The 16,085-nt window shown below is 43.5% G+C and overlaps 1 protein-coding gene across 6 annotated transcripts in view; it reads right to left on the bottom strand.

The window, feature by feature from the left end:
- The window catches only part of larp1 (La ribonucleoprotein 1, translational regulator), a 176,127-nt gene that overhangs the window by 57,857 nt on the left and 102,185 nt on the right, over positions 1–16,085 (bottom strand). For 4 of the 6 annotated variants that reach the window (XR_010976125.1, XR_010976124.1, XM_068043971.1 and 1 more), the window contains exons 3-8: positions 10,742–10,801; positions 5,262–5,288; positions 4,697–4,868; positions 3,024–3,161; positions 2,211–2,369; positions 574–739 (exon numbers count right to left, since the gene is read on the bottom strand). Coding sequence is in view for 4 of the 6 variants with exons in the window: in XM_068043971.1 (XP_067900072.1) it covers positions 574–739; positions 2,211–2,369; positions 3,024–3,161; positions 4,697–4,868; positions 5,262–5,288; positions 10,742–10,801 (722 nt within the window). In the remaining 2 variants the exon portion in view is untranslated. The remainder of the gene's footprint in view (positions 1–573; positions 740–2,210; positions 2,370–3,023; positions 3,162–4,696; positions 4,869–5,261; positions 5,289–10,741; positions 10,802–16,085) is intronic. The other 2 variants (XM_068043968.1, XM_068043970.1) reach the window with 2 other exon arrangements.

Below are 16,085 nucleotides of genomic sequence, written 5' to 3'. Positions count from 1 at the left end.
CCCTTTAAGCCAGGAGTTGAAACCCACATCCGGAGAGAGCAGGAACCCAGCAGACAGTGATTCATTATCGCAGTGGATCTGTTACTGGACCAGTAATCCAGACATCACGAGTTCAAATGCCACCACAGCAGTTTAAGAATTTCAATAGAGTTTAGAAAATCTGGGGAAAAATAGCTATCAGTAAAAGAAACCATGAAGCTGTTGGATTGTCGTGAAGACCCAACCGGTTCACCCTGGAAACCTACTGCCCTTACCTAGTCTGATCTATAAGTGACTCCAGTCCCACAACAATGTGGTCAATTCTTAACTGCCCTCTGAAGTTGCCCGTAAGACACTCAACTGTATCAAATTCACTACCAGTGACTCAAAAAAGGCGACCCGCCACCACCTTCTCAGGGCAACTGGGATAGGCAATAAATGCTAGCCTTGCCAGTGATGCTGTGTGTGGGCATGTGAGTGTACACGTATGACTGAACCTTTAACACAAATTCTTAATCTTTTCTCTCCATGTAATCAGCTAGGGAATAAAAGACACTGCTAAATGCCCAACAAGCAGAAAACCACAGTACTTACATCTGCTTCTTGATGTAGTCTTTCAGTAGCTTTTTGTCCATTGTGTACAGCTCCGCACTGCTCTGATTGTCATAGTAGTAGATGATATCACTGCCAAATTTCGGCCTGTACAATCCATCATTACTGTCGCTGTTTGTGTTGTAGGTGTAATGATAGTCAAAGTGAGCTACAAGAAGCAAAAGCAGCACAGGTTAGACATTCAGTTAAAACTTTCCCATAGATCACTGCCTTTAAGTGTACATGAAGCAGCTGGGAAGTTTGAGATGTGGGAAGGCATTACATGAATGCAAGTCTGCCATACTTGTTCCATCAGCCTTGAGGAAGAAGTGAGTGAGGAGGCCAGGCAGTATTAGGTATCAGATCAGCGAATGAATAAACTATCCAGCCCCTTTTTTAAAATCAGAGATTTTCCTTTCAAAAGAATGTGTTGTTTGGCCCGCTACTCTATTATGGGTCCTCACTCTCGTACCTTCTACTCAAGAAAATCCAGATCAGGCTGTATCAATCTGTTCTGCATCCTTATCCAAACCATCCAAGGCATTAATTCCAGAATGGCTAAGTTCATTGTTTATCCTGGATCAGTTATCACTCTCTATTAGGTACAACAAACATTTACCAAGCCTGTATCAGAAGTGGACTGTTGGGAAATGCAAGGTGCAATGTGACACCAAGCAATACAGATGACGAGGCCACCAGGGTACAATCCTAGGCCTGTGTTCTTAGTTAATCTCAGCTGGGGCAGTTGAACTGTGTTAATTTGGCACCAGGGCTTCTGGGGCACCATAGGGGCACTTGCTTCTTAGAAGATCAAACATTCCAGCTCCAGTCCAGGAATAATCCAGGCTGGCTTGGCAGTACAGTACGGAGGGAGTGCTGCATTTTCAGGGGCATGACCCTTTAAATAAGATATTAAACTGAGGTGATTCTTTTCCTGTTTTGTTGTTTCTTATGGCTGTTAAAGATCACATGACACACTTTGAAGAGCAGGGAATCATCTTGATGTCTGCGCCAACGTTCCTGGGTCAACCAACACCAACAAAAAACACGAAATGACACAACTTCAAAGTGTCTGCTCTTTCGAATCCAATTACCAGAAGCCAAAAGCCTGCTTCTGGAATACTTCGTATCTGTGATCAATAGCAAAGTAAAACATGACCAAAAGACCTCTCAGACATTTATCAGCATTCTTAATTTAAATAAATGGGTGCGAAAAAGCTATGAAAATTAACTTGCTGCCTAATCTGCTCCAGCATGAAGTCCCTGCCTCTGTATAAGAGACATCATTCCCCAACCATTGTGCAATAAGTCTGCAACTCTGTTCCAAACTTCTCTAACAACTGCTGTAAAGCCTGCGTGATAACTTTCCTGGACAGGAGTAGATTCACAGTGTCATTTCCTACCCATTAAACCCATCTTATTTTAAATTTCACACTGCAGCACTAACAACTGTCAGTAGACACCAACGACAATTTATAAAATTGGCAAAGTGTGAGCTCCAAGGCGAGTGGGACGGAGACAAATACTATGTCCCTGGATAATCGAGAGATCTGGAACTGGAACTAAAATTTCAACTGTCAGGACCTCACGCTGGTTCAGAAAGTTTGCAGCACAATGGTTGGTGTCAGCACATCACGTACAGCGGGAAGCACCTCTGCCACGACCCCTCCCCCGGCCTCGTCCACGTCCTCGCCCTCTGAAGCCCCCTCGGATCGTTCCACCCTCGCTTTTCACGCTGGAAATCTCATCGCGGTCTTCCCTCCAATCCCGGGAGTCGTGCTTCTCATCGCGATGGTAACCTGAAAAAAGACAAAGCGGGAGATGAAATGACACCTAATGTGCACCTAACACTATCAGCTAAACATCTCTCAATATCCATCTTAAATCCAGCCTTATTCTGGAGTGTCCTTGAGTCTCTCAAACACCTGGTAGCTGTCATATATCCTTTATCAGTCTACCCTCCACAGAGCTTTTCAACCAAAGACTGAGCTTCCTGCAATACAACTGACACATCTGGGCTACTGGCAGGTGGGGCGGTATCGCCAAATGAGTGTGCGCCCAAGCTATTGCTGAGTGAGACGGAGTTTCTGAGCTACTGCAGGATGAGTCTTGAGCAGTTCCTTATAGATTAGGCTGCGATGTGGCAGATTCTGCTACAATTCACCATCACCCACTGCACCCCCAACCCCGCTGCGAGAAGTGCTGACGTTAAACTCCACTCCTCACCCCACCTGCCAGGGAAAATACTGACACCAAACTCCATTCCCCACCCTACCCTCCAGGACCTCAAACTCACATCCCCCCACCACACCCGCTGCCACCCCCAATCTGGCTAGGGTCTAAAACATGATCTGCATCTTTCAAAAATAATTACATCAGCAGGAACGGGGACCTGAGGCTCTGTTGAGGAGGCTACAATCAGTAATTCAACTGGCACAGTAAGTGGAACAAACCTTTTGAGTCATTCCTGTTGTTGATTGGTGGCCGAAGAGGCTCTGTCTGGGGGCGAGAGTTGCTGCGAGATGCTGGCTTGTCCTGTGCACCTTCTGATTTTACATCTAATTGTAGTGGGACCCACTTTTGTTTGTACCCTGGACACAAAAGAGGGAAAACATTAACAGATTTACCTCGAAGTGCTGGGCAGGCAGTCCCCCAGCAAGTCACAGCTAAACAATTCACGGAAATAGTTTAAACCTGTCCAAAAAAAATCTTGGGTGAGATGAGGTTCCTTTTTGTTTTACACAGCCAGTTGTTCAGATCTGGAATGCACTGCCCTAAAGGCTTGTAGATGATGACTGAATAGTAACTTTCAAAAGGGAATTGGGTAAATACTTGAAAGGGAAAAAAAATTGCAGGGCTATGGGGAAATAGTAGGGGAGAGGGATTAATTGGATAACTGACACCAACAAAGGAGATCTTCCCGGCACCGCACATCGCAACTAATCGTATAAAATTTTAATTGAATCCAAAGCCCTACAGAAGTATGGTCCATTTGGCACCACAGGTGTAAGGGAGTGTACAAGGGGCACTGGAACATTTTGCCACATTCCATACAACAGTCCGAGGCTCAGCATCATGTCAATCTTTCTCCAATAAAGTAAATATATCACAAAATGATTAGCATAGGAGGCGGCCATTTGGCTCATTCTGCCTGTGCTGGCTCCTTGATAGAGCTATCCAATTAGTCTCACTCCCATGTTCTTTCCCCATAGTCCTGCAAATATTTCCTTTTCAAGTATTTATCCAATTCCTTTTTGAAAGTTACCACTGAATCCGCTTCCATCACCCTTTCAGACAGTGCTTTCTGTGGAAAAAAAAGTTTCCTCATGTCTCCTCTGGTTCTTTTGTCGATCTCCTTGAATCTGTCTCCTCTGGTTAATGACCCTTCTGCCAATGGAAACAGTTTCTTCTTATTTAGTCTCTCAAAACCCTTCATGATTTTTTAACACCTCTGTCAAATTCTTCTCTTAAGCTGCACTGCTCTAAGAAGAACAGTCACAACTTCTCCAGTCTCTCCACAGAACTGAAGGTCCTCATCTCTGTTACCATTGCAGTAAATCTCTTCTGCCCACCTCAAAAGCCTTGACATCCTTCCTAATGTATGATGGCCAAAATTGAACACATTACTCCAGCTGAAACTGTTTTATAAAGTTTTAGCATAAGTTCCTTACTTTTGTACCCTATGCTTCTATTAATAAAGTCAAAGATCCCATATGTTCTATTTTAAACAGCCTCCCAGCTTGTCTTAACACCTTCAAAGGTTTGTGTACATAAACCCCTAGGTCCTTCTGCTCCTGTACCCCCTTTAGAACCGTACCATTTAGTTAATATTGCCTCTCCCCTTTCTTCCTACCAAAATGCATCACTTCACACTTGTTTGCATTAAATTTCATCTGCGTGTCAACCCAATTCATCAGTCTAGGCCCTCCTGAAGTTTATTACCACCCTCCTTATTGTTTACTATATTTGAGTCCTGTGTCATCTGCAAACTTTGAAATTTGCCCTGCATACTCAAGTCCAGGTCATTAATATATATTAACGGAAATAGTGGTTCCAATCCCAACCACTGAGAGACACCGATGCATACCCAGCCTCTAACAGAGTCTGAAAAATAACCGTGAAATACCTTTTCTCTTCTGTGTAGATTTCTGTGAATCCTCATCGGTGCTTCGTTCCTCTGGTGATTCGTCAGATTTGGCTTTCTGGTTCTCCTTGCTCTCACTGCTGTCACATTTCTCTGGCCGTTCCTTCCTCGTGGGAGGTTTTTTGTTCTGTTGTGGCTTACTGTTCTGTGGATGCTGGAACAAAATGGCATGAAGGTGACTGATAAATGCTTACAGCTGTTCCATGACCTTGCCCACCAGTGTCCTTTCACTCCCCTCACCAATCCACAGCCCTCCCACGTCCTGAAGATCCTGAGGCCTTTCCTTGCAGGCATACCTCACCCAAGCGCCCATCTTTCATGGTGGCTGTATGAGCTGAGACAATCCTGTTCCCATCTGATACCCACTCATGCTATCCAGCAGGAGTTTCTGGTCAATGATCAGGAGCAGAAACACTGGTTAATGTCATCTCTTCCAACAATTACGATCAGCTAACTTTGCATAAATGGGATTAATTGAACGGAACACATGGTACATCTGCGGCAGAGGCACATTCATCCAACAATTGATACCAGCAATCGTACTCACCTCAGAGGTAATGACCGGCTCCCACGTCTGAAACAAAAAACAGCATTAAAAAAAGACAATGAAACCGAACTCTCAGTACAAGACACCAAGTGTGAATACAAAACTGCGGAACAAACACAGCTCAACTTCATTCTTTGAGGTGGACATTCAGAGCTCCATTGCAACAGGCTCCGATAGTAACAATACAGCGACGGTAACACTACAGAAAAAGAGAGAAACTTGCATTTATATAGCGGCCTTCACAACTTCAGAGTGTCCCGAAGCACTTTACAGCCAATGAATTACATCTGAAGTGCAGCCACTGTTGTAATATAGGAAACACTGCAGTCAATTTGTGCAGAGTAAGCTCCCACAAACAGCAGCGTGATGACCAGATAATCAGTTTTACAGATGTTAATTGAGGAGTAAATATTGGCCAGGACATCGGGAGAACTCCCTTTTCTTCCAACAGTGCCATGGAATCTTTTACATCTATTTGACAGAGCAGGCTGAGCCTCAGTTTAAAGTCTCATCTGAAAGATGGCATCACAGACAGTGCAGCAGCCCCTCGGTACTGCACAGAAGTGTCAGCCTGGATTATGCGCTCAAGTTTCTGGAATGGGGTTTAACTTATACCCCTGACTCAGAGAAGAGTGCGCGCTATCCACAACCAAGTTTTTTTCTCATTCGTTCTTGGGATGTGAGCATCGCTGGCAAGGCCAGTATTTATTGCACAGCCCCAACTGCCCTCGAGAAGGTGGTGAACTTGAATCTTGAACCACTGCAGTCCATGTGGTGTAGGTATACTCACAGTGCCTTTAGGGAGGGAGTTCAGGATTTTGACTCAGCAACAATGAAGGAATGGCGATATAGTTCCAAGTCAGCATGGAGTGTGACTTGGAGACATGATTCTAACAATATCGGGGCAGTATCACTGAGTATCTGTAGAAGTGTGTGTGCATATACACACACATCAGTATCAGTGTGCGTTTATGTCTATAAACAAGTTACTGTATGTGTGTGCGTCTACGATGGGTGTTACTAGTTGGTGCTGGAGAAGTGCTATCTGGGAGGCACCGGTCATATCCGAGAATGTCTTTTATTCTTTCTCCCTCCCTCACCACCAGCATCATGTTCACTTTTGCCAAATCCACAGGACTCCATTTTAGTTAACAATTTCTTGTGCATAACCCTTGTCCAATGCCCCCACTGATACAGGTACATAACCACCATTGATTCTCCTCTACCTACTACCTCACGACTGTCAATAACATTGAACTTGCTTAACTAGACATCGTCTGCCTCTCTTTCAAAATAGCATGTTGATTCTCTCTGACCAACTCTGCACCCATTTGATGATGTATTCTAGCAGTTTGTCCACTACTGACATTAAACTCACTGGGTCTGTATTTCCCTAACAACAGTGACTATACTGCAAAAGTACTTAATTGGCTGTAAAGTGCTTTGGGACATCCTGAGGTGATGAAAGGCAATATGGAAATGCAAGTTCTTTCATTCTTTAATTTATCCATTCTATCGAAATTCTAACAATATAACCCGATGGGTTATAAGGAGATGTTACTGTACGCTGGCCCAAAGTCTGACTGAGCTGTACTGAAAGCTCCCGACCCAGCACTGTACTGTTAGAGAACCTTGTTTAGGTCACAAGGAACTGTTAATGAACTGCGCTTACACAGACATCCAATGACAAGAATGAGTACTGCAAGATCACAAAAGTCAAAAAAGCAAAATACTGCAGATGCTTAAAATCCAAAACAGAAACAGAAACAGAAAATGGAAACACTTAGCAAATCAGGCAGTATCTGTGAGAGAAAGATTAGTTAATATTTCAGATGTAGAGCCTTGTCAAAACTGGAACTGCTTTTAAAAGCGAACAGATCAGGAAGGGATCACGCACAACCCACTCATTCCCTATGTGCCCATTCTACATTAGTCTGGGACTGATACAGGACTCTGGGGAGAGTGCAGCAGAATGGATTTGGGATTGATACAATCTATTGGAGAGAGCGGGGCAATGGGGCTGGAAGTGCTGCATTGAACAATCAGCAGACACCATGGACTAATTACAGCTCAGAACAAGGCCAAAGGTCTGGCTCAATAGTCCTGCGAGGCCAATGTCAGCTTTGATTTTTGTACACAAGTCCTGCAGTGGGACTTGAACCCACAACCTCTAACTCATTGGCAAGAGAGCTACCAACTGAGCCACGGCTGAATATTTACTCAAAGAAATAATCGAAAAATATCCATAAACCAAAAGTATAATAAAATGCAGTCAGCACAGATTTCAAAAGGCAAGGTCATTTTTGACTAACTGACCTTACTGAATTCTTTGAAAAATTAACGAAGTGCAGATAAGAGGAATACAGCAGGTGCAATATATTTGGATTTTCGAAATGACCTTGATAAAGTACCATGCAGTGGACTCATGATTATGGTTAGAGTGTGCGGAGTCAGCAGACAGGTAACAAGCTGGCTACAAAACAGCAAAACACAGTAGTGGTTAAAGGCACCTACTCAGAATGGCAAAAGGTGGGAGGCAGTGTTCCACAAGGATCAGGGTTGGGCCCACTGCTGTTCACCATTTACATTAATGATTTAGACTTGGGAATCAGAAGAACAAATTAAAAATTTGTAGACAACACCAAATTGCGTGGTCAAGAGAGGAGAACTGCGACAAAATACAGGAAGACATTAACAAATGAAGTTCAATGTCGAGAATGTGAAATGATACATTTTGGTATGAAGAATATGAAGAGACAATATCAAATAAAGGGTACAATTCTAAAGGGGGCACAAGAGCAGGCGGACCTGGGTGTATTTGTGCATAAGTCATTGAAGGTGGTAGGACAGGTTGAGAGAGCTGTTAATAAAGCATACAGTATCCTGGGCTTTATTAATAGGGGCATAGAGTACAAGAGTAAAGAAGTTATGTTGAACTTGTATAAGACACTAGTTTAGCCTCAACTGGAGTACTGGGTGCCGCACTTTAGGAAAGATGTGAGGCCATTGGAAAGAGTCCAGAAAAGATTTGCGAGAATGGTTCCAGGGATGAGGAACTTCAGTTATGAAGATAGATTGCAGAAGTTAGGACTGTTTTCCTTGGAGAAGAGAAGGCCAAGTGTTAATATGATAGAGGTATTCAAAATCATGAGGGGTCTGGACAGAGTAGATGGGGAGAAGCTGTTCCCATTCGTGAAAGGATCGAGAACAAGAGGGCACAGGTTTAAAGTAATTGGTAAGAGGCGCAAAAGTGACAAGAAAAACTTCTTCACGGGAGTGGTTAAGGTCTCGAATGCACTGCCAGAGAATGTGGAGGAGACAGGTTCAATTGAAGCATTCAAAAGGGAATTAGACTGTTATGAGAAGGAAGAATGTGCAGAAAGGAGAGAAGGCAGAGGAATGGCTCAAAGTGAATTGCTCTTTTGGAGAGCCGGTGCAGACACAAAGAGCTGAATGGCTTCCTTCTGCACGGTAACAATTCTGTGATAAACTTGCAGAATGAGTGTTTAACTGGCAATTGAAGTTCAAAATATAAGTCTACGGTTGAACATTGTAGTAGGAAGAATAAAGAGACCTCGTACTGCTTTGATAAAGGTCCAAATGAAGTACAGAAGTGATTTGATTAAGGTCATTAGGGATTTTGGAAGAAATTGCTAGGATAGAATCATATAATGATACAGCAAATATGGAGGCTATTTGGCCCTTCATTCCTGTCCTGGCACTTTGCTGGAACTATTCGATTAATTCCACTCCCTTGGCAGGCTATTACTAGTGGGATGTTGTAAGGATCAGTGCTGGGGCTGGGACCTCAGCTATGTACAAGCGATATTGATGATTTAAATGAGGGTGTTGAGTGTAATACATCCAAGTTTGCTAATGTTACAAAGTTAGGTGGGAAAGTAAGCAGCAAAGATTCTGCAAAGAGATATGGACAGGTTAAGTGAGTGGTCAAGGTGGTGGCAGATGGGAGTGTAGTGTCGGGAAATGAGTGTTTATTCGCTTTGATATGAAGAACAGAAAAACAGAATATTTTTTTAAATGGTGAGAAGCTATGAAATGTTTGTACTCAGAAGGATTTGGGGCTCATTACACACTAAATACAGCAAGTTAACACCAAGGTACAGCAAGCAATTAGGAAGGCAAATGGTATGTTGACCTTTATTCCAACAGGGCTGTACAAGAGTAAGGAATTCTTGCTGCAATTTACAGGGTTTTGGTGAGACACCAAACCTGGGGTAATGTGTACTTTGTACTTAGTACTTAAGTAAAGATATACCTGCCTTCAAGTGGGTGCAACAAAGGTTCACTAGATTGACTCCTGGGATGAGAGGGCTATCCTAGACTGTAGTACTCTAGAGTTTAGAAGAATGAGAGGTGATCTCATTCAAACACAAGATCTTGAGAGGGCTAGATGCCAATAGCCTGTTCCCCCTGGCTCAAGAGTCTAGGGTTCATAGTCTCAGCATTCGGAATTGGCCATTCAGGACTGATGAGAAGAAATTTCTTCACTTAGAGTGAATCTTTAGAATTGTCTGCCTAGATGGTTGTGGATGCTCAAGCATGGAGTATATTCAAGGCTGAGATTGATGGATCTTTGGACTCTAAGGAAATCAAGGAATACAAGGATCAGGTGGGAAACTGGAGTTGAGGCTGAAGATCAGCCACAAACTTACTGAATGGCGGAGCAAGCTCAAGGAGTCATTTGGCCTACTCCTGGTTCTATTTAGTTCACATTACCTCGCATTCATCATACCAAAATGTAGCACTTCACACTTGTCTGCATTAAATTTCATCTGCTGTCTGGTTGCCCATTTTACCAGCCTGTCTACACCCTCCCAAACTCTGCTACTATCCTCACTGTTCACCACATTTCCAGGTTTCATACCATCTGCAAATTTTGAAATTATGTCCTGTATATCTCCAAGTGCAGGTCATTATCAAAATATATAGAGAAGCAGCATTTTGAACCAGTAGGGGAGTCTAGAACAAGGGGACAACCCCTAAAAATCAGAGCTAGGGCATTCAGCAGAGAAGTTAGGAAACAATTCTTCACACAAAGTATGAAACTTTCCCTGACAAAAAAAGTAGACGGTAGCTAAATTAATAATTTTAAATCTGAGATCTTAGCTAGCCAAGGGTATTAAGGGATATGGAGACAAGGCAGGTGGATGGAGTAAAGATTCATGAATCAGCCATGAGACTGAATGTTGGTACAGACTAGAGGGCTGAATGGCCTACTCCTATTTCTGCTTTAGTTCTCCATACAATGTAAACCCATCTTGAATTTTTAAACCCGCAACTGTCTACCTTTCTTCCCAGGACATTATTGATAGAGCCTTACTGACATCAATACCAGGCTAATTTAGTTATATTAAATTCCAGGAATCTGGCCTCAGAAATCCAGCTGTTTCTGCAGACCTCCATCCTTGACAATTCGCCAATTAAAGCTACAAAGTGAAGAAACTTTGGCACAGCAATACCTTGTTATTGACAATTTCACCAGGTGTGGGCCAGTTTGTGGTGTCACCAAAATCGCTGACCTGCAACAGAAAAAGAATCCCCCGTCAGGTATTTTCAAACACAATCAGGCCACAATTCTGCTTTTTTGACAATCTACAGCCCACTTATACAAGGAAAATTAGATTCCATAACAGCACCCTTCTCTGCCATTTCAACAACCCTGACTGATGGAATAATCTCAATCTGAAACAGACAGTCGACAATAGTCATCTTTCCCAAAACTCAGCAATGCCACGATTCAAAGCCTGAACTGGAGAACAAAATTTCTGAACCTTTACTGTTTTTACACTGCAGACAGATGGGATGGATGTCAGCAACAACAGCTCGCACTTAATCTAGTAAAATGCCCCAAGGTGCTTCACAGAGCTGTTACAGACATAAGTTGACGAAAACTTGAAAAGTTTTACAGTAAATATGTTGAACCTTATGAGTTCAGCTGCCGACTGTCTGACCCCCAACGCCAAGCAGAGGATGCTCCACCTCACCGCAGCCTCACCCCGAACTCCATCACACTGCCCATATTGCATTGTGGATTTTGCACACAGCAGGTACATGGTTTTTTTTTGAGGGGGTTGGAGACGGTCGAACTCTCAAACAATGAAGTTTTTGTCGTAACCAGTGTATGCAAATCAGTAACTTAGAACATGGGTGTAAAAACCTGTTTTGCAAGTTAGTAACTTACTGGTCATGTGTGTTCACACTGAAACTGGTGAACAAGTCAATAATTCACATCAGTTTCCAAATATCTGCAATCCCACCCCTAAGATCCTCCCTAGGACAAGAGTCAAAGCTCCAGATACAAGAATCACTGGGCAACACATCACACAAGTCCCAAAATTATTTTCCTCTCCTTTTTGAAACAGTGAGTGCAAGGTGAAAATAAAGCTGCTCCTCACTATAGAGTGAGTGCAGAGAAGAGTGTCCAATAAGGTGTAGAGAGAATGTAATGCATACAGGAAGAGAATCCTGTAATGTACAGAGACAGTCCTGTAATATAACCTTTGTCCAATGCAGCTGGCAACTTGAAAGCTGGCAGAGCTAATTCTGACCCTCCAGGAGTTCAGGCTTGGGGAGTGGGCAGAAAGTAACACAGTAAATAAGCAAGGCAGTATTTTAAGGCACCATCTCTGCAGCAGATAAATTTAGCTTTCCAAAAGGAGGCCAGTGGGAGACTGCAACTTTTGAGCCCACAGCATTCAACATATTAAACTCCCAATTAACTGTGAATCGGAAAATAGGAACGCAAGACTTAAGAGCAGGAGTAGGCCATTTGGCCCTTCAAGCCTGCTCCGTACTCGATAAGATCATGGCTGATCTAGTTGTGGTCTCAACTCCATTTTCCTGCCTGCTCCCCATAACCCTTGACTCCCTTGTCTATCAAAAATCTATCTAACTCAGTCTTGAATAAATTCAATGACCCAGCCTCCATTGCTTTCTGGGGAAGAGAATTCCACAGACTAACGACCCTCAGAGAAAACATTTCTCATCTCCATCTTAAAAGGGAGACCTCTTATTCTTAAACTGTGTCCCCTCGTGCTCGTCTCCCCCACAAGAAAAAACATCCCCCCCCAGTATCCACTCTATCAAGTCCCCTCACGATCTTCTATGTTTCAATAAGATCACCTCATTCTTCTGAACTCCAATGGGTACAGGCCCAATCTGTTCAATCTTTTTTCATAAGGCAAGCCCTTCATCCTCGGAATTAGTCGAGTGAACCTTCTCTGAACTGCTAACACAATGATATCTTTTTCAAATAAGGAGATCAAAACTGTACACGGTATTCCAGATCTGGTCTCACCAAGGTCCTGTACAGCTGCAGTAAAACTTCCCTACTTTTATACTCGATTCCCCTTGCAATAAACACCAACATTCCAATTGCCTTCCTAATCACTTGCTGTACCTGCATACTAATTTTTTGTGATTCATATACCAGGACACCCAGATTCTTCTGTTCAGAGTTCTGCAATCTCTCTCCATTTAAATAGTACACAGCTTTTCTATTCTTCCTGCCAAAGTGGGCAAGTTCACATTTTCCCACATTGTACTCCATCTGCCAAATTTTTGCCCACTCACTTCACCCATCTCTCTTCCTTTGTAGACTCTTTACCTCCTCTCGACAACTTATTTTCCTTCCTATCTTAGTGTCATCAGCAAAGTTAGCTACCATACATTTAGTCCCTTCATCCAAGTCACTGATTATAGATTGTAAATAGTTGAGGCCCCAGCACTGATCCCTGTGGCACTCCACTAGTTAGCTTGCCAATCTGAAAAAGACCCGTTTATCCCTACTCTCTGCTTCCTGTTAGCTAAACAGTACTTTATCCATGCTAATATATTACCCCCTACACCATGTTCTCTTATCTTGTGTAGTAACCTTTGATGTGGCACTTTATCAAATGCCTTTTGGAAATCCGAATACACCACTGCTACAGGTTCTCCTAAAGTGATTATCGACAACGCAGCCGGCAGCTGACGTCATCAGACTGCACACATGCGCAGATTGGCTCCTACTCTCTGCGCATGTGTTGCGTTCTGCATTGCCAGGACTGGTTGGCGCATGCGCAGATTACGTCATCGAGTAACATGTGCAGAGAGCGGGGATGGGGGAAGCGGGGAGAGAGTGGGGGAAGCGGGGAGAGAACGGGGGTGGGGAAAGCAGGGCGAGAGCGGGGGGTGGGGAAAGCAGGGACAGCGCGGCCGAAGACCTTGCTGGTGGGTGCGCTCTCACACCCACCCCCCCCCCCCCACCCCCCCCCCGGCCCACCCACTTGCTCACTCTCACCCCCACGCTCGCTGGGTCTCACAACCCACCCCCCCCCACCCCGGCCCACCTGCTCACTCGATGTCACCGCCCCCACCCCGCTCACTCATTCCCCACGGGCCCGCCCGCTCGCTCTCTCCCACTCGCTCGCTCTCTCCATCCTGCCATTGTGTGCTGCCATCTGTTTAGGTTGCCTTTGTGTGATTATTTGAGCAGCGCCATCTTTAGTCCTGGCAGCTGCTGACGTCGCAGACTGACGTTTTAGTGACAGAAGTTGGGCATGTGCCACTGCAGCGCCACCTAGTGGTAGCATTGTTAGCAAATGCAGCCTTATCCATCTTGTTTGTTACTTCCTCGAAGAGCTCTAATAAATTACTTAAACACAATGTCCCTTTCACAAAACCATGTTGACTCTGTCTAATCCCATTATGATTTTCTGCCCTCACCTCCTTAATGATGGATTCTAGCAATTTCCCTATGAGAGAGAAGTTAGGCTACCTGACCTATAGTTTCCTGCTTTCTGTCTCCCTCCTTTCTTGAACTAAGGTGTAACATTTGCTATTGTCCAATCCGCTGGGACACTTCCAGAATCTAAGGAATTTTGGAAGCTTATGACCCAAGCCTCCACTATCTCTGCAGCCACTTCTTTTAAGACTCTAGGATGGAGGCCAGCTGGTCCTGGGGACTTGTCAACCTTTAGGTCCAATAGTTTTCCCAACACCTTTTCCGTGGTGATGGTGATTGTTAAGTTTCATCCTCCCTTCCACTTCTCGATTTTCAAGTATCTTTGGGAGGTTTTCTCTTCTACAATGGAAAACAGACTCAAAATACCTGTTCATCGCCTCTGCCATTTCCTTGTTTTCCATCATCAATTCCCCAAACTCCTCAGTTTTAGTTACTCTTTTCCTATGTAAATACTTGTAGAAACTCTTACTATCTGTTTTTATATTACCAGCTAGTTTTCTTTCATACTCTACTTTCTCCATCTTTGTTTTTTTAGCCATTCTTTGCTGGTTCTTAAAATCTGTCCAATCTTCTGACCTACCATTAATCTTTGCAGATTTGCACAGTGTTTCTTTTAATTTGATGCTATCCTTAAACTTCCTTATTTAGCCAGGGATAATGCATCCTTCTCAGAATCTCTCTCTCTTACTGGGATAAGTCTTTGCTAAGAGTTATTAAATATCTCCTTAAAAGGCTGCCACGGCATCTCTAATGTCCTACCTTTTAACCAAGTTTCCCAGTTCACTTTAGCTAGCTCTGCCTTCATATCCTTGTAATTACCTTTATTTAGGTTTAAAACACTAGTCTTAGACCCACATTCAAACTCTCCCATTCAAACTGAACATGAAAGTCCATCATGTTGTGATTGCTGTTGCCGAGAGGTGCCTTTACCATGAGATTATTGATTAATCCTGTTTCATTGCACATTACCAGGTCTAGAATAGTCTGCTCCCTGGTTGGCTCTAGAACGTACTGCTTTAAGGAACTGTCCTGAATACACTCTATGAACTCATTTTCCAGGCTACCTTTGCCAATCTGATTCACCCAATCTACATGTAGATTAAAGTCACCCATGACGATTGTAGTACCTTTCTTACAGGTCCCATTTATTTCTTCCTGTATACTCTGTCCTACACTGTAGCAACTGTTAGGGGGCCTATAAACTACTCCCACAAGTGACCACTTACCTTTCCTATTTCTTATCTCTACCCAAACTGATTTTACATCTTGCTCTTTCGAGCTAAGGTCATCTCTCGCTACTGTACTAACGAGATCATTAATTAACAGAACTACCTCATCACCTTTTCCAAGCTTCCTGTCTTTTTGAAATGTCGAATACCCTTCAATATTCAGGTTCAAGCCTTGATCACCTTGCAACCATGTAATGGCGATCAGGTATCATATTTATTTCCATCGGTGCTAACAATTCATCCATTTTGTTACAAATGCAGATACAGAGTCTTCAGCTCTGCCTTTTTACCATTTCTGCAACCTCTGGCCTTATCGAATGGTTCACTTGAGTTTGTATGCTGTCCTTTCCTGCCACACTCTGGCTTTCATTACCCAAATCACTACCCTGCTCTATTACCTCATTGTTTCCCTTTGATTTACCACATCTCCTCTCACATGATTCCTTCCCCCCACTATTTAGTTTAGAATACATACATCAATGGTGTAAACATAGTGTATAATCATACAGTGTTTTTGGACACATTTCCCAATTTCCTTTGTTGGTTTAAGTGGTTAAAATCCTTGCCTACACACAGAGATTTAGTCAGCGATACCATCCTGGCATGAGACAGCACTGTACCAGAACATCACAGAGATTGTTCCGTTTATGTGCAAAGGAAACAGAGTTTAAGCAGCCACCTTCTGAAAATCAACTTCAATCTTCCCTGACTGGACACGTAGAGGGGACTGGCGAGATGGAGGGCACTTTAACTTGGTACCTCCTACATTGGTACACCAGTCAAACCAGGTTTACTGCAGAAATCCTCTTCAAATAGATGGTGCAGGAACATTTGTCGGAAGCTGAACTA

Source organism: Heterodontus francisci, chromosome 12 (assembly GCF_036365525.1).
Source record: "Heterodontus francisci isolate sHetFra1 chromosome 12, sHetFra1.hap1, whole genome shotgun sequence".
Lineage (NCBI taxonomy): Eukaryota > Metazoa > Chordata > Chondrichthyes > Heterodontiformes > Heterodontidae > Heterodontus > Heterodontus francisci.
The sequence above is the reverse complement of the archived record's forward strand: the minus strand, read 5'-3'. Positions and strand labels throughout refer to the sequence as shown.